This window comes from Nerophis lumbriciformis, linkage group LG02 (genome assembly GCF_033978685.3).
Source record: "Nerophis lumbriciformis linkage group LG02, RoL_Nlum_v2.1, whole genome shotgun sequence".
Classification (NCBI taxonomy): Eukaryota; Metazoa; Chordata; class Actinopteri; order Syngnathiformes; family Syngnathidae; genus Nerophis; species Nerophis lumbriciformis.
This window is the reverse complement of record NC_084549.2, coordinates 66152521-66174361: the sequence shown is the minus strand read 5'-3', so window position 1 is coordinate 66174361 and position 21841 is coordinate 66152521. Positions and strand designations below refer to the sequence as shown.

Here is a 21841-nt window from a genome sequence, read left to right as displayed (position 1 = left end):
GCCCGACTCACCGAACCCCTAGGGTTCCATCCAACCCAGGTTAAGAACCACTGTCTTAAGGCCCAAGCTGTTTGTTTACATGCTTTTTTTTATCTCTCTTTGCTATTTGGGCTTATTGGACCCTAATTAGAATAAAGACTAAGAATCATCTTTTGATATGATGTACTTAGTCCATAAGTACACAAATGTGTACTTCATGTTTAGTGACATGCTAATTCTTATTTTTACACATTTTTTTCTCTCCAAATTCTATTGTATGTTATACTCTTCTGACACCAGCAGATGGCAGTATAAGTGTCCACATAAGAGGCCATAAGACCCCAATTCAGTAGTGTACACAATTTTGGAAATAAGAGCTAAAAGGTGCTGTCCACGCATGTGGCCACTAAGCCTTTAGAGGCTAAGGTATGTAAATAAACATTTACAGAATATTTCTGTGTAAATTAGTCATTTCACAACGTATATATCTGCGACTTATAGTCCAGTGCAGCTAATATATGGAAACAATGTTATTTCTCCTAAAATGTAGTGGGCGGGGCCTATATTGTAAACAAGGTGGTACTTACTTGGTCCCACAGTTCATTGTGCTGCTTGAGGAGACCCAGCGCTCGGGACTGAAAACCCCCCAGCAGGATTTTGAGTTTCTTCTCCAGTTTGGCGGCTTTGCGCGCCTCGGCGGTCATGTGACCTCGGTTCACCTGCAGAGGAGGAAAATGCAAAGTCAGCGTTTCCTGCCTCAATAAACATCACAAAGTCTTGTGTTCTCTTACGTCTAATTTCTTCTCCAAGCTCTCAACACGATCCTTCTTGGACGCCAGGTTGGCTCGGGTGTAGCGGTTTTGTCCGGGCAGGTACAACACCTGCACACCATCACACAGGTGTGTCTTCCACTGCGTGTGTGTGTGTGTGTGTGTGTGTGTGTGCGCTCACCTGGCCGTAGCATTCCTCCCACACCTGACAGTAGGCCTCCATGCTGAGGTCACCATGACCCATGCCCACCTTCACCACCTCCATCTCTGCTGCCAGTACAGCCTTGGCCTGTCAATCAACATCAACTATTATTATCTTTCAGCTGCTCCCACACTTGACAGCAGGGGCCACATGGTCATCACGGCTGCCCTCAGAGGGCCACATGCAACATGTTTGTATTATTCCAAGATGGAGCAGATATGTAAGTGTTTACTCTTGGTAACAAAAAACATTCTTGGAACGTCAGACAAATGTAAAATGTAAAAGTACGCAAGATTTTTCTGTCAATTTTGAAAGAACTAATACATTTAAAAAGTCCAAAAATGTATTTTTCATTTCCAGCCTTTCACAGGCCACATTAATAACATAAATAACGAGGTGGAACACTTAAAAAGATGTGGCAGGCCCGCTTTAAAATGACATGCTGGACAACATTGAATGATGTGGCATACCACTCAACACATTTAACGATGTTGCAGTCCACCTTAAATGAAATTGCTGCCCAAAATAAAATGATGTGACACAATAAATGATGTGACGGGGGAACATTAAAATGCGATGGGCCACATTAGAATGTGACAGGCAATATTGGAATGATGTGACAGGGAACATTAAAATGATGCGACGGGCCACAATAAATGATGTGACAAGGAACATTAAAATGATGTTTAGGGCCTCAATAAATGATGTGACGTGGAACATTAAAATGATGCGACGAGCCACGATAAATGATGTGACAGGGAACATTAAAATGATGTGAAGGGCCACGATATATGATGTGACAGGGAACATTAAAATGATGTGAAGGGCCACAATAAATGATGTGACAGGGAACATTAAAATGATTAGACGGGCCACAATAAATGATGTGACAGGGAACATTAAAATGATGTGAAGGGCCACGATATATGATGTGACAGGGAACATTAAAATGATGCGACGAGCCACAATAAATGTGACAGGGAACATAAAAATGATGTGAAGGCCCACAATAAATTATGTGATAAGGAACATTAAAATGATGTTTAGGGCCACAATAAATGATGTGACAGGGAACATTAAAATGATGCGACTGGCCACAATAAATGTGACAGGGAACATAAAAATGATGTGAAGGGCCACAATAAATGATGTGATAGGGAACATTAAAATGATGCGACAGGGAACATTAAAATGATGTGAAGGGCCTAGAGATGCGCGGATAGGCAATTATTTCATCCGCAACCGCATCAGAAAGTCGTCAACCATCCGCAATCCACCCGATCTAACATTTGATCAGAACCGCATCCGCCCGCACCCGCCCGTTGTTATATATCTAATATAGACGATGCAAGGCATTAGTGAGGTTATAAAGCTTTTGCCTGTTAAAGAAAGGAGACTGATCCAATGCAGCACAGACATTCGCGTGCCACGCTGTCACGACCCAGACGCACACCAGTGCGCAATCATATGGGAGCCGCGCTGAGCGCACCTCCAAGCGCGTCTCGCTGCCGGCGTCGGCCGTCTATATCAACCAGGGTGAGCCCCACCCCTTTCGTGAGCGCACTGTGCGCGGAGTGACCCCTGTTACGCGCCCCCGGCAACAGGGGTGGCGGGCAGGTAAGCTGCGCGGGCAAAGCGCGCGGAGTGACCCCTGTTACGAGCCCCCGGCCACGGGGGTGGCGGGCAGGTAAGCTGCTTACCTGCTGCGCGTGACGCCGGCCGCGGCGAAGGCGGGGTGTCGGTGCGGTGGGCGCGGTGGTGACGCTGGACGTGCGTCGGGCCCTTCTCGCGGATCGCCTCAGCTACGGCTCCCGGTGGGGCCCTCTCGGGGGAAGGGGCCTCGGTCCCGGACCCCGGCGAGGCGTCCCTTCTCCGCTCCGTAAAAGTGTCCATCTCTTTTTTCTTTTTTTCTTCTGTTGTGGCATATGCTGCAGGTGCCTGCTCGTTTTTCGTATGTGGGTAACAACATTTAACTATGTATATATATTTCCGAATTGGTTTAACTGCCACCCGCCTGAATCTATTTAAAATCTAATTATTTTTTATTTCAAACCACCCGACCCGACCCGCGGATAAAATCTAATTTTTTTTTATTTCATCCGCCCGATCCGCGGATAATCCGCGGACTCCGCGGTTGTGCCCGCAAACCGCGCATCTCTAGAAGGGCCACAATAAAGGATTTGACAGGGAACATTAAAATTATGTTTAGGACCACAATAAATGATGTGACGTGGAACACTAAAATGATGCGACGAGCCACAATAAATGATGTGACAGGGAAAATTAAAATGATGCGACTGGCCACAATAAATGTGACAGGGAACATAAAAATGATGTGAAGGGCCACAATAAATGTGACAGGGAACATTAAAATGATGTGAAGGGCCACAATAAATAATGTGACAAGGAACATTAAAATTACGTGAGGGGCCACAATAAATGATGTGAAAGGGAACATTAAAATGATGTGAAGGGCCACGATAAATGATGTGAAGGGCCACGATAAATGATGTGACGGGGAACATTAAAATAATTTGACGAGCCACAATAAACGATGTGATGGGGAACATTAAAATGATGTGACGGGGAACATTAAAATAATTTGACGGGCCACAATAAACGATGCGATGGGGAACATTAAAATAATTTGACGAGCCACAATAAACGATGTGACGGGGAACATTAAAATGATGTGATGGTCCGTGAGCTTGCCAGCAGTGTTTGAAAGCGTCACCTTGTCCATGTCCTCGGTGCTGACAGGCTGGTACTTGTGAGAGTCCAGGTAGGCGATGTGCAGCGCGTTGTTGGATGTGGAGGCGGGGCCTCGGGTCTTGGCACGCTGCAGCTGGCTGACGGTGTTGGCAGACGGGTGGTGCAGACAGTCAAAGTGCATCATGGTGATCATTTCCTGCTTGATCAGCTCCTCCGCCATCTGCAGGCTGGACAGCGGCTCCATGGAGGACGGCCGCAGGACGGTCTCGTTCACCTGCACACAGGTGTGACACTTGTAGGCTCCCTAAAGGTGTGTGTGTGTGTGTGTGTGTGTGTTACCTCTGTGGGTCTGGGGAGGCTCCTCTGCACTGTTGTGTGTCGCAGCTTCAGCTCCTTCTCCCTTTCTGCATCTCGAAGGGCCTGACAAACATCACAAACCTTTGACCACCTTTTTCATTCACAACAAAGTGTGGCCCTCAGGTCATTGTGCAGCAGCACATTGGCATAGCAACACAACCACAACTAAACGAGCAAACAGGTGAAGAGTTGCAATGGCAACTCTATAATGGCACAAAGCTGCCATGCAGGCTTTTTTCCTGTAAAACTTAGACAAACTTTCCACAAGGGAAATTGTTCGTTTCTCCAAAAAACAAACAAACAATGAATCAAAACTTTTGGGGAAAATATTGCATATTTTGTATGTTTGCCATAAAAACTAAGTTGACAAAAAAAGCATAAAACAAAGAAAGAATGACAATAACTTCTAATTGAGGTATGGATCTGAAGTTGTAAAAAAATCAAATACTGCATGACTTATAATTTATTTTTTTATAATTGGGGCCCCTCTGGGTCCCTTAGCATTTCTGAAGTCTCATTCATTGCTCAAACAATACTAATGAATGAATATCAATGTTGTTATGAAGTATTGATCTATTTAAGGCTCCATACTTCACATCAAATATTACACTATCATTTTTTTTGGTGGGGGGGGGGGGTGAAATATTGCATAATTCTGTTTTTCTTATTTATAAAAAAAAAAAAAGGATTTTCTTTAACAAACAGGGAATAAAAATGCACATTTTATCGATCTGAAGTTGATCTAAAGATTTAGGCGTCGAAAAATAATACTTATTTTTAACATTTGTCTGAGTGAGACCCTTCTGAGTGTGTATATAATATATACACACAGTATATATGTATTTATTTATATTGTATTGGTTTTGAAAATGAGTTTGGACCCTCCTGCTTCAGATCAATGTGACAAAATGTTCTACATCAGTGGTCCCCAAACACCGGTCCAGGGACCGCGTGACACATTTGCTGCCAGGCCGCACAGAAACAATAATGAATTTAGAAATTATCGCATTTCCTCCAACGTAACTTTGGCCTGTCCCACTAAAATAACCAATAAGTTTGTTGATGAATGTATATTACAACTCCTGTGTTATAGTACATGGGACAGTGCACATTCATGGACATATCAAATGTTAATGGGCCAGATTGTAGCCAAAGGCAAATTTTTCATGCTCATTTCTTTTGCTGTTTTTATCTGCCACACGTAGAAAGCAGGTCCGTGATAATAATGGCTACATTAAACCAGTCACAACCTGTGCGACATGACACTAACATTCCACACGCCGCCAGCAGAGGGAGCCATTCATGAGTTTTCTGCCTTTTTAGTGGTTGCACTTTCCATTTCTGGCTGCAATATTGACAACAACAGTGTGACAGGTTGACAAAATTACTACCTCACTTTGTCACACAAATTAAGTGTGTGTGTGTGTGTGTGTGTGCCTGTATGTAAGCGTGTGTGTGTGCCTGTATGTGTGCGTGTGCCTCTATGTGTGTGTGTGCCTGTATGTGTGTGTGTGCCTGTATGTGTGTGTGTGCCTGTATGTGTGCATGTGCCTGTATGTAAGCATGTGTGTGTGTGTGTGTGTCTGTATGTGTGCATGTGCCTGTATGTAAGCATGTGTGTGTGTGTGTGTGTGTGTGTGTGTGTGTGTGTGTGTGTGCCTGTATGTGTGCGTGTGCATCTATGTGTGTGTGTGCCTGTATGTGTGCGTGTGCCTGTATGTAAGCGTGTGTGTGTGTGCCTGTATGAAAGCATGTGTGTGCGTGTGTGTGTGTGTGCCTGTACGTAAGCAAGCGTGTGTGTGTGTGCCTGTATGCGTGCCTGTATGTAAGCATGTGTGTACGTGTGTGTGCATGTGCCTGTATGTAAGCATGTGTGTGCGTGCCTGTATGTAAGCGTGTGTGTGTGTGCCTGCCTGTATGTAAGCGTGTGTGTGCGTGTGTGTGCCTGTATGTAAGCGTGTGTGTGTGTGCCTGTATGTGCGTGTGTGTGCCTGTAAGTGCGTGTGCCTGTATGTGCGTGTGTGTGCCTGTATGTGTGTGTGTGTGCCTGTATGTGCGTGTGCCTGTATGTGCGTGTGTGTGCCTGTATGTGCGTGTGTGTGCCTGTATGTGTGTGTGTCTGTATGTTCGTGTGTGCCTGTATGTGTGTGTGTGTGTGTGTGTGTGTGTGTGTGTGTGTCTGTATGTAAGCGTGTGTGTGTGCCTGTATGTATGTGTGTGCCTGAATGTTTGTGTGTGACTGAATGTTTGTGTGCCTGTATGTATGTATGTATGAGTGTGAGTGCGCGTGTGTGTGTGTGTGTGTGTGTGTGTGTGTGTGTGTGTGTGTGTGTGTGTGTGTGTGTGTGTGTGCGTGTGTGTGCCTGTATGTACCGTATTTTTCGGACTATAAGTCGCAGTTTTTTTTCATAGTTTGGCCGGGCTTCCGTGCCACTTATATATGTTTTTTTCCTTTTTTACTATGCATTTTCGGCAGGTGCGACTTATACTCCAGTGCGACTTATACTCCGAAAAATACGGTATGTATGCGTGTGTGTGTGTGTGTGTGTGTGTGTGTGTGTGTGAGACTACCTGCTTGCGTAACTCCACTTCAGAGGCGTCATCGACAAAGCCGGCCTCCATCTCAGTTTCTTCCAGTTCCTTCTCGGCGTTCTCGGGCAGGACGATTTCAAAGTCGTTTTTGGGCACAGGAAGTGACATCAGACCTTGTCTGAGCTGCTGCAGACTCTCGCGTTGCTGCAGGGGATTAAAAACCAGGAGAAAGCGGTCATGGTTTTCACGCCTCACGTGCACGTCTGCTCACCACTTGTTTGGCGTACGACGGGTCGGCCAGCTGCTCCTCGCTGTTGATGTTCAGCTTGTCCCTCAGCGGCGTGCGGCCCGGGGTCAGACCGGGGGTGGCCGGCCCACGAGGGGTCAATGCTCCGCCCGACTGCGGGGTCATGGCCTCTGACCCTTGACCGTGCCCAGGAGTTCTGTAAAGGACGCGCGCACCTCAGAAACGCTTGTACGGACACCGCGCGTTTGCAGCACGTTACCTGAAGGGGGTGCCCAGCACGGTGTTGGGCGTCTGCACCTGCTGGCGCTGAGGCGTCACGCCGCTAAAGTCGCTCTCGTTCAGCGGCGTGTTGAGGCCGCCCTTCAGGGGCGTGTCGATGTTGGTCAGAGCCATCAGATTCTGAGCTTCCTGCAAAACACACAGAACAATACCTAGTTGATTAGTGTGCACACAATAAGTGTGTACATAAGAAGTATTTCATATATAAGTAAGTATACATCGTGTATATCTGATGGCTTTTTAAAACAGCGTGCATGCATGCTAGCGTACGTTTGAAGCTAGCGTTATGTTTTACCATGCCTGTGCCCAAAAATACGCTGCGCCTTATTTATGCAGAAATAGCACCCGTAACTGAGACTGCGCCTTTTAATACAGTGCGCCCTATGGTCGCGAAAATACGGTATATAAATGAATAAGTATTTATTAAGTATGTACATAAGTATATAATAAGTGTGTAAATAATAAGTGTGTGAAAAGATAAGTATATAAGTGTGTGTGTGTATATATATATATATATATATATATATATATATATGCATAATTATTTATTTTTTTATGTATAATTACACATATTATTGTATATTGTATATTCTCACCGGCATTGAAAGTAAACAGGTTTTTAAAAGGAAAGTAATATTTTAAGGGACGGCGTGGCGCAGTGGGAGAGTGGCCGTGCGCAACCCGAGGGGCCCTGGTTCAATCCCCACCTAGTACCAACCTCGTCATGTCCGTTGTGTCCTGAGCAAGACACTTCACCCTTGCTCCTGATGGGTGCTGGTTAGCGCCTTGCATGGCAGCTCCCTCCATCAGTGTGTGACTGTGTGTGTGAATGGGTAAATGTGGAAGTAGTGTCAAAGCGCTTTGAGTACCTTGAAGGTAGAAAAGCGCTATACAAGTACAACCCATTTATCATTTATTTATCTGAGTCTTTAAATTAGTTTGCTTGTTGATGATTTTTGTTTGGTTTTATATTGTGTAGTTATATTTATATGGTAATTATTATTCTGTGGCTGTAAATTGTGTGCTTGTTTTCTTATTGATGCTTTTATTTTTTTTCCCTGTATTATGTAGTTATAATTATATGCTTTTACTTGTAATTGTATTGAGTTTGTGACTAGTGGGTTGTTGTGGCAACCAGCTAATGGGGATCCTTAATAAAAATCAAATCAAAATCAAAATTGTTTAGTAAGTATGTATATAAGTAAATGTATAGTATTTAATAAGTATGTGTATGTATATAAGCAAATATATAGTAAGTATTTAATAAGTATGTATATAGGCAAGTATAGAGTATGTATATACCGTATTTTTCGGACTATAAGTCACAGTTTTTTTCATAGTTTGGCCGGGCTCCAGTGCGACTTATATATGTTTTTTCCTTTTTTATTATGCATTTTCGGCAGGTGCGACTTATACTCCGAAAAATACGGAAATTAGTTTAGTTAGTTTATTATTTCTTTGGTCAGTGGTCAACAAAATAAACAAACAGTTTTACATTCATAAATTGAAAATGTTGCAGACCGAAAGGGTTTAGGCTGAAGTTGAAGACTTATTGCGTCCAACCCTATAAACAATGTCAAATACAAGATGAGCTTCCAAAAATTATGACATTTCCTTTGCACAACATATTATAAATGCACCTTGTACACAACATAAACACAGTTCAATTATACACACAGTAAAGACATGTGAAATATCCTTGTACACGTGTTAGTTAAACCTTTGTACCAATTATATACAAACAATTATACTTCCATTATTATTTATATACACATTTAGTTTTTAATTAACAATGATCATAGTATTAACTACTGTGTTGATTCAGGAGTGATATATTTTTCCAAGACATTGGTCTTAAAAGTGTTTTTTAAATGTGTGAATGGAACTGGAACTTTTGAATATATAATCAGTATAAGTGTACACATAAGTGTACGTATATGTATATATATGTACACTACCGTTCAAAAGTTTGGGGTCACCCAAACAATTTTGTGTTTTCCATGAAAAGTCACACTTATTCACCACCATACGTTGTGAAATGAATAGAAAATAGAGTCAAGACATTGACAAGGTTAGAAATAATGATTTGTATTTGAAATAAGATTTTTTTTACATCAAACTTTGCTTTCGTCAAAGAATCCTCCATTTGCAGCAATTACAGCATTGCAGACCTTTGGCATTCTAGGAGTTAATTTGTTGAGGTAATCTGGAGAAATTGCACCCCACGCTTCTAGAAGCAGCTCCCACAAGTTGGATTGGTTGGATGGGCACTTCTTGCGTACCATACGGTCAAGCTGCTCCCACAACAGCTCAATGGGGTTCAGATCTGGTGACTGCGCTGGCCACTACCGATAGAATACCAGCTGCCTGCTTCTTCTCTAAATAGTTCTTGCACAATTTGGAGGTGTGTTTTGGGTCATTGTCCTGTTGTAGGATGAAACTGGCTCCAATCAAGCGCTGTCCACTGGGTATGGCATAGCGTTGCAAAATGGAGTGATAGCCTTCCTTATTCAGAATCCCTTTTACCCTGTACAAATCTCCAACCTTACCAGCAACCCCAGACCATCACATTACCTCCACCATGCTTAACAGATGGCGTCAGGCATTCTTCCAGCATCTTTTCAGTTGTTCTGCGTCTCACAAACGTTCTTCTTTGTGATCCAAACACCTCAAACTTGGATTCATCCGTCCACAACACTTTTTTCCAGTCTTCCTCTGTCCAATGTCTGTGTTCTTTTGGCCATCTTAATCATTTTCTTTTATTGACCAGTCTCAGATATGGCTTTTTCTTTGCCACTCTGCCATGAAGCCCAGAATCCCGCAGCCGCCTCTTCACTGTAGATGTTGACACTGGTGTTTTGCGGGTACTATTTAATGAAGATGCCAGTTGGGGACCTGTGAGGCGTCTGTTTCTCAAACTACAGACTCTAATGTACTTATCTTCTTGCTCAGTTGTGCCTCCCACTTCTTTTTCTACTCTGGTTAGAGCCTGTTTGTGCTGTCCTCTGAAGGGAGTAGTACACACCGTTGTAGGAAATCTTCAATTTCTTAGCAATTTCTCACATGGAATAGCCTTCATTTCTAAGAACAAGAATAGACTGTCGAGTTTCAGATGAAAGTTCTCTTTTTCTGGCCATTTTGAGCGTTTAATTGACCCCACAAATGTGATGCTCCAGAAACTCAATCTGCTCAAAGGAAGGTCCGTTTTGTAGCTTCTGTGACGAGCTAAACTGTTTTCAAATGTGTGAACATGATTGCACAAGGGTTTTCTAATCATCAATTAGCCTTCTGAGCCAATGAGCAAACACATTGTACCATTAGAACACTGGAGTGATAGTTGCTGGAAATGGGCCTCTATACACCTATGTAGATATTGCACCAAAAACCAGACATTTGCAGCTAGAATAGTCATTTACCACATTAGCAATGTATAGAGTGTATTTCTTTAAAGTTAAGACTAGTTTAAAGTTATCTTCATTGAAAGGTACAGTGCTTTTCCTTCAAAAATAAGGACATTTCAATGTGACCCCAAACTTTTGAACGGTAGTGTATGTGTATATACATATACACAGAATATTAATGAGTGTGTATATTAGGGCAGGATGACGATGGCCAAAATAATCACTATTATTCATGATGTTTGGTAAAACAGTGAACGCAATTTTTATTTAAATAGTCGAATAAAAAGGCTTGATAAAGGTGTTTAAAAGTATGTACATAAAAGTATGAAGGATTTATTTGTAATAATGCTGGACAGTAAAAAGTTGAATCGTTGAAAAAGGGATTTGATTTTTTAAAATATAAAAAGAGACTTACTAACATTCCAATAATAAGTAGCTCTCTAATAGTGTCTAACATAAGTGTTACCTGCAGTATTCTGTCCTGGGCAGCAATAATAAGTAGCTCTCTAATCGTATCTAACACAAGTGTTACCTGCAGTATTCTGTCCTGGGCAGCAGGGGTGCGAGGTGTGCGCAGGCCGGTCGCCATGTTGTTGGTGATGCTGTACTCCGACAGCAGGGTGGAGGAGGCGGAGTTTGCGCCTTCGCTCTCCTCTGCGGCTTGGCGGGCCACCTCACTGGCCACGCCCATTTTCACCACTTCCTCCAGCTCAGCATCGCTAATCTGCGAGGACAGTTCAGTCGTCATGATCAGATCACTAGACTACATCTCTATACCACTTTACTAAACTACATTAGTAGACTAGATCAGTAGATCACTAGACTATGAGACTAGATCTGTAAACTGGATCACTAGACTCCGTCATTAGACTGGTTCATTAGGTTCAGTAGATCACTAGACTAAATCATTAGACTCGATCAGTAGACTAAATCACTATACTCCGTCATTAGACTAGATCACTAGACTATGTCAGTAAACTAGATCACAAGACTGGATTTATAGACTCGATCAGTCAGCTAGATCACTGTACTAGATTACTAGACTAGGTCGGTAGACTGGATCACTGTACTAGATTGGTAGACTGGATGCCTACACTAAGTCACAGTCAACTAGACCACTAGACTGAATCAGTAGACTGGATCACTAGAGCAGATCATAGAATAGAATAGAAAGTACTTTATTGATCCCTGGGGGAAATTCAGTAGACTGGATCACTAGACTAGGTTGGTAGACTGGATTTCTAGACTAAGTCACAGTAGACTAGATCACTAGACTAGGTTGGTAGACTAGATCCCTAGACTAAGTCACAGTCAACTAAATCACTAGACTGGTACACTGGACTGGATCAGTAGACTCGATCAATAGACTATATCACTAGACTGAATCAGTAGACTGGATCACTAGGCTGAATCTAGACTAGACTAGAGTCAATCACTAGAGTAGATCAGTAGACTGGATCACTAGACTAGATAAATATACTCGATCAATATGTTGAAAAGGTAGTCAAACATCTTTGGTTACCTGCGGCGCAGGAAGGACCAGTTTAGATCGTTTCTTAGTGAACTCGGCCACGCCGCTGGTCTGCAGGATGGCGGAGGGCAGGTCGCTTTCTTTCTTCTTCTTGATCTTCTGCTTGTCTTTCTTGCGCTCTCTGTCCTCGCGCTCGCTGTAAAAAAACAAAACCAAATTACAACACGACCAGTTAGAGGACGCATGTTGGAACGTGCGGTTCTCTGAGGTGCCGCGTGTCATGTGACTGACTTGCGCAACTCCCCATCCAAGTGCTGCTGTCTGAGGCGCTTGAAGTTTGGTCCTTGGGGATCATAAAGTTCCATGCTGGTGTCATAGAAACCCTGAAATGCAACACAACAAAATATATAATAATGGCCGTCATCAAACACTGAAAATTAAATAACTATAAAATAAGGAGGATTTAAGAATGTCTAAACTATAATTATGGTGATAAAATAATAATTCTAAAATAATGATAAAACATTAATTATAGAAATAATAATGATAAAAGAATAATTATAAAAATAAGAATAAACAATAATTGCAGAAAAGATACAGAAAAATTCTAAATAGTGATAAAATAATTTAAAATGATTACAAAATAATAAAAGACTAATTTTATTGATTAAATAATTACGATATTATGATTAAAAAAATATTTTATTATAAATATATGTAAATATAAATAATTTATAATATATTTTAGATTAAATATTTAGTTGATTATATATATAATTATTATTATATTGTTTTAACAGAAAATCTTACAATACATTAAACATATGTTTCCTATTGCACTTTAAGAACAATTTTATAAAGTTAAAATAGAAATTAAAATGCATTAAACACATTGGGTTTTTCTTGTTGCGCTCAAAGAACAATTTACAACAATTTTCCATATTACATATAGTCTGCCATAATCAAAGATTTGGTTAGAATAGAATAAAATGCTTTATTTAGACTTCCTTTTATTGTCATCCAAATTTGAATTTTGCAGTACAGATAAGAACTAGACATTATATTAAATGATTCATGATTTATGGTTGCCACTCCTGGTCTGTGCTTTAAGAAAAATACACTTATTAGTACCGTATTTTCCGCACTATAAGGCGCACCGGATTATTAGCCGCACCTTCTATGAATTACATATTTCATAATTTTGTCCACCAATAAGCCGCCCCGGACTAAAAGCCGCGCCTACGCTGCGCTAAAGTGAATGTCAAAAAAACGCTGCGCTAAAGTGAATGTCAAAAAAACAGTCAGATAGTTCAGTCAAACTTTAATAATATATTGAAAACCAGCGTTCTAACAACTCTGTCCCAAAATGTACAAATGTGCAATCACAAACATAGTAAAATTCAAAATGGTGTAGAGCAATAGCAACATACCGGTAATGTTGCTCGAACGTTAATGTCACAACACACAACACACAAAATAAACATAGCGCTCACTTTCTGAAGTTATTCTTCATTCGTACCGGTAAATCCTTCGAATTCTTCGTCTTCGGTGTCCGAATTGAAAAGTTGCGCTAGCGTGGCTTCCAAAATGGCGGGCTCCGTCTCTTCGAAATCATCGGATTCAGTGTCGCTGTTGTTGTGCAGCAGTTCTGTGAATCCTGCCTTCCGGAAAGCTCGGACCACAGTTGTGACAGAAATATCTGCCCAGGCATTTACAATCCACTGGCAGATGTTGGCGTATCTTGTCCGGCGTTGTCTGCCCGTCTTAGTGAAGGTGTGTTCGCCTTCGGTCATCCATTTTTCCCACGCAGTTCGCAGTCGTGATTTGAATGCCCTGTTGACACCAATATCCAGCGGTTGGAGTTCTTTGGTTAATCCACCCGGAATGACGGCGAGTGTTGTATTTGTGTGCTTCACTTGTTTTTTGACACCATCTGTGATGTGGGCGCGCATAGAGTCATATATCAACATGGACGGAGCAGCGTGAAAAAAGCCACCCGGCCGCTTCGCGTAAACTTCCCTTAACCACTCGCTCATCTTTTCTTCATCCATCCATCCCTTCGAGTTAGCTTTTATGATGACGCCGGCTGGAAAGGTCTCTTTTGGCAAGGTCTTCCTTTTGAATATCACCATGAGTGGAAGTTAGCATGGCAAGCTAGAACCACAGTGAAGGATGACTTCTCATTCCCTGTGGAGCGAATATTCACCGTACGTGCTCCCGTTCCACAGTGCGGTTCAGTTGCTGTGAAATACGGTAGTAATCCGTGTGCGGATGGAGAGATTGCGTCTTTTTATGACCCGGATCGTTTAGTAGGAGCCATTTTGTGGTCTTTACAGATGTAAACAGGAAATGAAACGTACGGTGATATCCGCGCGTTTTTTCTTCTTCTTCCGGGGGCGGGTGAAGCGCTTCCTGTTCTATGGGGGCGGGTGAAGCGCTTCCTGTTCTATGGGGGCGGGTGCTTTCCTTGGCGGTTGCTTGCGTAGAAGAAGAAGCGCTTCCTGTTCTACCGGGAAAAAAGATGGCGGCTGTTTACCGAAGTTGCGAGACCGAAACTTTATGAAAATGAATCGTAATAAAGCGCACCGGGTTATTAGGCGCACTGTCAGCTTTTGAGAAAAATTGTGGTTTTTAGGTGCGCCTTATAGTGCGGAAAATACGGTAAACACTAAAAAGTAGCGTGTCTGTGTGTGTTCGCGAGAATGTCTACGTGTTGGCTGAGTGACGTCAGTGAGTGAGTGGGCGAGTAAAGAGAGAGAGAGGTAGCGCGTGCACTGCGCAATAGAGTGATGAATGGGTCTGGTTGTGTCCTGCAAAACTAATAATAAAGCGATTGTCACGACTCGGCGGCCTCGTCAGTCTGACCCGAAAGTGGAGCTTAGCAGATCCATTGCCAGGTAAAGTGAAGAGTGTTACCTCCGATGAAAACATCAACCCTGATATTAATTTAATAAATATTTATACATAAATACAATTATAATTATAATTTTTTTTTACAAATAATGATGAACAATTTTGATGGTAATAATGATAAACTACCATAGATAATGTAATTTCAATAATGACTAATAATTACAAAAATAGGTGTACCGATGATAATAATAATGATAATGGTGATATTAGTATTAAACCAAATGTCCAATGAATAATACTCCATCCATTTTCTACCGCTTGTCCCTTTCGGGGTCGCGGGGGGTGCTGGAGCCTATCTCAGTAGAACAATAAAAAAATAATACAAATGTTTATAATACAACAATAAGGCTACCAATAATGACAAAAATTAAAATAATTATAGTATTAAAAATATTATCAATAATAATGAAAATCAACTAGAATATTAATGATAATAATAAAGATACAAATCTCCCTTTTTTTTTTTTACCGCGCTAAGGGTCATGGGTAAGCTGGAACCTATCCCAGCTGACTTCAAGCAGGAAGTGGGCTACACTTTGGACTGGTCACCAGCCAATGGCAGGACCATAACAATAACAATAACAATACCAAGAATGATTACTGACTTGAGCAGGTTTCTTTTCAAAGGGTATCTCAGCATTGTAATCCACGCCTCTCTTCTTCTTCCTCTTCTTGGAAAGATGGATTCCAGCTGCTCTCAGTTCTCTGCGCTTCTGCAGCGCCGCCAAACGCCTGCGACACAAAAGTAGAAGTGGAATAAACATCCGTGCTTCAATGGTGAACAATGGAGGAATGAGAAGAAGGTGACCTGGCTTCTTCCAGCTGTTTCTCTCTGGCCTTCCTCTTGGCCTTCTTGCCCTGCGTGTTGGCCAGTCGAGCTCGCGCCTCTGACAGCATCTCCAGCTCATCTGAACACATTCACTTCATTTACTGACAAAATAAACACTGAAATGACACCACAAGTTGACAAAAAGGTTCTTCACTGTGGCTGAATATCATGGCTATTTTCCCAATTTGTTTAGATTTTTATAAGGTTGTAAATCGATCAATCACCATTTGAGTCAATCTACTTTTAAAAATTTCAACTTGTTTTGAACCTGTTAGAAAATTCTACTGTATTTTGATTTTCTCTTCACCTTAAACAACTTTGGACAGTTTAAGTGAGGGATGTACCGATCAGGTTTTATGCTTCCAGTTCCAATAGCAATCATCCAAGAATTAAATTGGCCGATATCAATCACGTGTCCATTTTTCTATGCATTTATGATGATATTGACAGTGTCACAATTTTACAACAATACTTAAACTAGTTACCGTACAAACCATAACCAGAAGTGTCAAACTACTTTTAGCTCAGGGGCCGCATGGAGAAAAATCTGTGCACACGCGGGCCGGACTAAATAAATAAAGACAACTTCAGATTGTTTTCTTTGTCTTACTTTGGCCCAAAATAGAACAAACACATTCTGAAAATATTACAACAAAAATATAGAAAAAAATACCGGCAGCGGTAAAGTTTAGATCCATGAAGGAAAGAAGAAAGTGAATTAATGTTTATAACTGAATACATTTACATATGCATAACAATGTGTAACCCATTTATCATTTATCATTTATCATATACTGTTACAGCATTTGAACTGAATGTCGTGCCTTGCTACTTCTGCACATGTTTGGCGCATTGTATGCTAAGTTCAGATGTTTTTGGGTCAATTGTGAGATGATTAGTCTTGTTGACGGCGTTTCCATTCACGCGTAGTTAATTTACCGTCATTGCAACGGCAATGGCATAGATTGGCCTCTAGATGGCGACAGAGACCACAATCGCCATTTATGGCTCTGAAGCTTAGAAACTTGTTGAAGTTCATGCATAGTGGAGTGCAGTCATATGTTGTTATTATGCACAGCTTTATATTATATTATGTATGCACATGCATGTATATTGCTGCATATTAATGAGTATATAATTGGATTGTAATTGTTCCTATTTTCTTTATTTATTTAGACCACACACACAAACACACACATTCACATGTACCTTTCAGCAATAAAGATGATTAAAGGATTCTCTGGCTGGAATCTGTCCATCTTGTCCCAACTCTAAACCAACTACTATCCCTTCCTTACACTCACTTTAAATAGTTTTTCACCGTGCAGCTTGTTGTTAGCAGCTAACATCATCAGAATCATTGTGACGCTGCTGCTTCACACACAAGACCACCAGTGGGAAGTCATCGATATTACACCTTGTCAATCTATAATGCAAAATTCTGTTTCTTACCTTCGTCCATGTCCACGGGGTCTGGCCTGGCAGGTTTGGTCTCAGGATTGGGGTCGATCTCCCCTGGCTTTAACTTCCTGGGGTCCTCTCCCACTTCCTCCTCGTTGTCTCGTTGCGCCGCTTTGTCGCTACAAGACAAAACCCAAGTGAGGATCTCACACAGCGGCTCAAGTACGTAGTGTGGAAGTGTGCTGGGGCAAGAACCTACAGCAGGTATTCATAGTGCTCCAGACACTGGGCGGCGGTGCGTCCAATGATGGGTGCAATGGTTCTCCACTGAGTGGGCATCAGCTTGGCCAGATGAAGCAGCTTCTCCTCCTCCTCTCTGGACCACTCCGTCTTCTTGATGCTTGGGTCCAGCCACTCGTACCTGCGGGCAGACGCCAAGACGAGAGAGAGCTTTTTAGGGAAGACTTCAAAGATGTGAGGAAGAGGCGGGAGCACAAACTCACCATCGTGCCTTGCACTGTTTGGCTGACTTGCGGTGGAGCAAAGAGGCGATTCGGGACCATTGGTTTTTTCCATATTTCATCACCGCTGCTTTGAGGATCTCATCCTGGAATATGCAAATTAAAACCGTAAATTCTGCACTATACTTTTTTCCTACGCTCTGAAACCTGTGGCTTACAAAACGGTGCGACTAATATGTGAATGCAAAGACACTGATAAGGTGTGTTATTGTTTGTGCCGTGGGGCCATCTTTTGGAGGAGTCCGCTCACTTCTGTTTGTATAGAGCTTTCAACCGGAAGTAGAAGTGCCATCCCGTCTCCTAGTCGTCCATGGCCACCACAGTGTATATGATTTTTGTTGTTGTTTTACTTTTGTGGCTGAGTGTAGAAGGGCGACGCAGAGCCGCATATACGGCTCTTGCATGACAACCACCTAATGCAGTGTTTTTCAACCTTTTTTGAGGCAAGGCACATTTTTTCATTTAAAAAAAATGCCAAGGCACACCACCAGCAGAAAATGTTAAAAAATGAAACTCCACCTTATTTTGAGTTTGTTGGTGTTTTCCTGTGTGTAGTGCTTTAGTTCTTGTCTTGCGCTGTTATTTTGGTGGCCCTTCCTGTTTTGTTGGTGGTTTTTTCCTGTAGCAGTTTCATGCCTTCCTTTGAGCGCTATTCCACGCACCTGCTTTGTGTTAGCAAGCAAGGCCATTTAAGTTGTCGCTATCCTTCTTTGTGTGGACATTGTTGATTGTCCTGTCATGTACGGATGTACTTTGTGGACGCCGTAAGTTTTTGCCGTCGTCCAGCATTTTGTTTCTGTTTACTTTGTAGCCCGTTCAGTTTTACTTTAGCTTTTGCATAGCCATTACCTTTTCCTTTTCCTTTCGTTCATTTTTGGTTTAAGCGTTGCATACCTTTTTACATGCACGCTGCCTCCCGCTGTGGTCTGCATATTGTGTTCACAACAAACCATCCTCGTCTCACCCGACACCTTCCGACTTTTACAAAGCAATTAACTACCCGCTGCCACCTTTTGGCATGGAGTATTACGTGGTTACCCTGCCGAGTTCTACACAGCACAGACACGAAGCAACGGCGTATTATTTGCCGATCATAATTTTTGATTTGCAAAAATTGTTTTTTGACCAATTAGGTGAAGTTGCATAATTCCCCACGGCACACCAGACAATATCTCACGGCACACTAGTGTGCCGCGGCACAGTGGTTGAAAAACACTGACCTAATGTAAGGGCTCGTGCAAAGCCAACAGATCAAGCGTGTAGCTTTCGTTTTTAAAGAAACTTTTTTTTTCTTCCATTTTATAATTAGCCTATTGAGTCAGACTGCCGAGAAATACGATGCACATTTCCAAGCACTTCACCCAAAATTCAAGCATTTTTCAAACCTTGAAAACTAGAGATGTCCGATAAATGCTTTAAAATGTAATATCGGAAATTATCGGTATCAAAAAGTAAAATTAATGACTTTTTAAAACGCCATTGTATGGAGCGGTACATATCCGTTAGAGATGCGCGGATAGGCAATTATTTCATCCGCAACCGCATCACAAAAGTCGTCAACCATCCGCATCCACCCGAACTAACATTTAATCAAAACCGCACCCGCCCGTTGTTATATATCTAATATAGACGATGCAAGGCATTAGTGAGGTTATAAAGCTTTTGCCTGTTAAAGAAAGGAGACTGATCCAATGCAGCAGAGACATTCAATGCGTGCCATGCTGTCACGGCCCAGACGCACACTAGTGCGCAATCATCTGGGAGCCGCGCTGAGCGCACCGGCCTCCAAGCGCACTCGCGCCACTCAAACTGCTGCAGGCAGCTGCGTTCTATCTTGTTTTAACATCCTGTGGCACTCTTCTGGGATCACGGCGGACGAAACTGCTCATGCTCAGGGTGTTTGTGGAGGTTCGGGGTTTTGCACAAATGTGATGCACCATGTTAGATGTCCCGGTTTTGTGACTGTCGTAGACATAAACAGCGTCGCAGCTCTTGCAAATCACGTAGCCAGCATTACTATCATCCTGATTTACAACCTCATAAAAACGAGTCCACGCTGAACTTTTCTGGCCTTTTTTTCCCCTGGTCTTTAGTATTCCCTTTTTTAGTTTGTCGCGTACCACGTTTGCTGCCGGCGTTGCCATCTCTCTTTTTTTTTTTTCCTTCTGTTGTGGCATATGCTGCAGGTGCCTGCTCGTTTTTCGTATGTGGGTAACAACATTTAACTATGTATATATATTTCCGAATTGGTTTAACTGCCACTCGCCTGAATCTATTTAAAATCTTTTTTTTTTTTTTTTCAACCGCCTGACCCGACCCGCGGATAAAATCTAATTTTTTTTTATTTCAACCGCCCGACACGCGGATAATCCGCGGACTCCGCGGTTTTGTCCGCAAACCGCGCATCTCTAATATCCGGTAAAACACGAACGTAGGGAGCAGTACAGAGAAGTTGCGTCTTCCAGTCAGCAGCACCTCCGCTCTCCCCTCTCCCACACACAACACAGAAGTTGACGACTGCAGCATGAGAGGTTTACTGGCAACGCTTGATGACCTCATCAAACCGCCGCGAGCATACCATAACAACAACAAGAGTGTGTTGTTGCCGGTGCTGTAGCCGTGGCTAAGAAGCGAGCTCGCTCGGTGACTGACTAACGACACCATGTCTATGGTTTGGGATTATTTTAAAGTGTGTCTGACGGATAAAAAACTGGCAATTTGCAATGACTGCAAAAAGTTGGTTATGCGAGGAGGAACCAAGACGTTTTCCTTTAATACGAGCAATTAGATCTCCCACCTCTTCAAGAATCATAAGGAGATACACGATGAATACAAGCGGAAGATGGATGAAAAGCAAACACCGAAAGCAGCTTGCAGTGAACAGAGGTGCCCTGTCTCAACGCAGCATTTCAGAAGCTCTGACTGACTGGTAGGCCACTTCAAGCACTCACCACTAGCTTGCAGCACATTTGTGTTACTCATACAAATACGTTAGAGCAGGGCAGATTGAGCCCAGTTTGTAATTTCCTGTTATACAGTATGCCAGGCAGTCTACTAAAGGAGGACTATGTTATTGTTTACTTCATTACTCTAGTATACTCTGGACTGAAGCTGTGGGCCTTCATTGTTTTTGTAGCTGTTGTTTTGAGGCATGTTTAAAAAAATAAATAAATAAGGCACTTTGTGAAAGTCAAAGTATAGTATTTTCCATAGTTGTAGTGGGTTTTAGAATTATCTCAGGGAGAGCATGTCCCAAATTCCAAGCTGCTGTTTTGAGGCATGTTAAAAAAAATAATGCACTTTGTGACTTCAATAATAAATATGGCAGTGCCATGTTGGCACTTTTTTCCATAACTTGAATTGAAGTTGTTCTCTTATTTTGGAAAACCTTGTTACTTTTTTTAAGGCATCACAACAAAATTAGGCATCATTTTGTGTTAATTCCACGACTGTATATATCGGTATCGGTTGGTATTGGAATCGGTAATTAAGAGTTGGACAATATCGGAATATCGGCAAAAAAAGCCATTATCGGACATCTCTATTGAAAACACAACATTAAAATGTTGTAATGGAGTAATAAATATTAGGAAAGTTACGACATTTTGATTGGTGGATTTTACAATTTGGTGCATTCTCACCGGTTTTAATCATTAAACAAAATATATTTAAGTCGCTGGAATCGTCTTTAAGAGAGCTGTATGATATAATATAACGTAAATAAAAATATATTTAACAATGTATGATACAATATAACGTAAATAAAAATATATTTAACAATGACTGGAAAGAAACTTTAAGCGCATATTCTGTTTTGTTAGCTGTGACGTATGCTAACATTCTGTAATTACCAATGTGTGCAAGAAACATTATATTCCTAAAGCCAAAAACGTCGGCATAAAGAAATACAAAATCTTGTAATGTATTTATTTACCTAACTTGTGAATAAACATGGAGAAGTATTTACGGCTAGCAGTTAGCATGAAGCTAACCGAGCTAGCCATGCAAACACGTACCTCCGTGTTGCGCCAAACGCCTCCTTTTATCATGATTCGCGGCATCTTGGCGGCTTTTTGGTGTTCCTTCCTTCAACACGAATCAACAACAACAACAAAAACAGGAAAAATGAAGAAAAAGGGATGAAATAAATCACACGGCGATGGAAGACGGAGAAGCAAAAAGACACAGCGTGAACGCGTTTGGGGTTATTTTCTTCTTCGTCTTCAA

The 21841-nt window shown here is 41.9% G+C and overlaps 1 protein-coding gene across 1 annotated transcript in view; it reads right to left on the bottom strand.

Moving 5' to 3' along the window:
* cdc5l (CDC5 cell division cycle 5-like (S. pombe)) overlaps positions 1–21841 on the bottom strand; it is a 26555-nt gene extending 4714 nt beyond the window's left edge. The window contains exons 1-17 of the mRNA XM_061966633.2: positions 21631–21841; positions 17597–17700; positions 17353–17514; positions 17145–17272; positions 15672–15771; positions 15469–15595; positions 12242–12333; positions 12002–12146; positions 11012–11203; positions 7059–7207; positions 6824–6995; positions 6592–6756; positions 4003–4083; positions 3686–3937; positions 931–1038; positions 771–860; positions 567–698 (exon numbers count right to left, since the gene is read on the bottom strand). Coding sequence (XP_061822617.1) covers positions 567–698; positions 771–860; positions 931–1038; positions 3686–3937; positions 4003–4083; positions 6592–6756; positions 6824–6995; positions 7059–7207; positions 11012–11203; positions 12002–12146; positions 12242–12333; positions 15469–15595; positions 15672–15771; positions 17145–17272; positions 17353–17514; positions 17597–17700; positions 21631–21675 — 2244 coding nt within the window. The 5' untranslated portion in view covers positions 21676–21841. The remainder of the gene's footprint in view (positions 1–566; positions 699–770; positions 861–930; positions 1039–3685; positions 3938–4002; positions 4084–6591; positions 6757–6823; positions 6996–7058; positions 7208–11011; positions 11204–12001; positions 12147–12241; positions 12334–15468; positions 15596–15671; positions 15772–17144; positions 17273–17352; positions 17515–17596; positions 17701–21630) is intronic.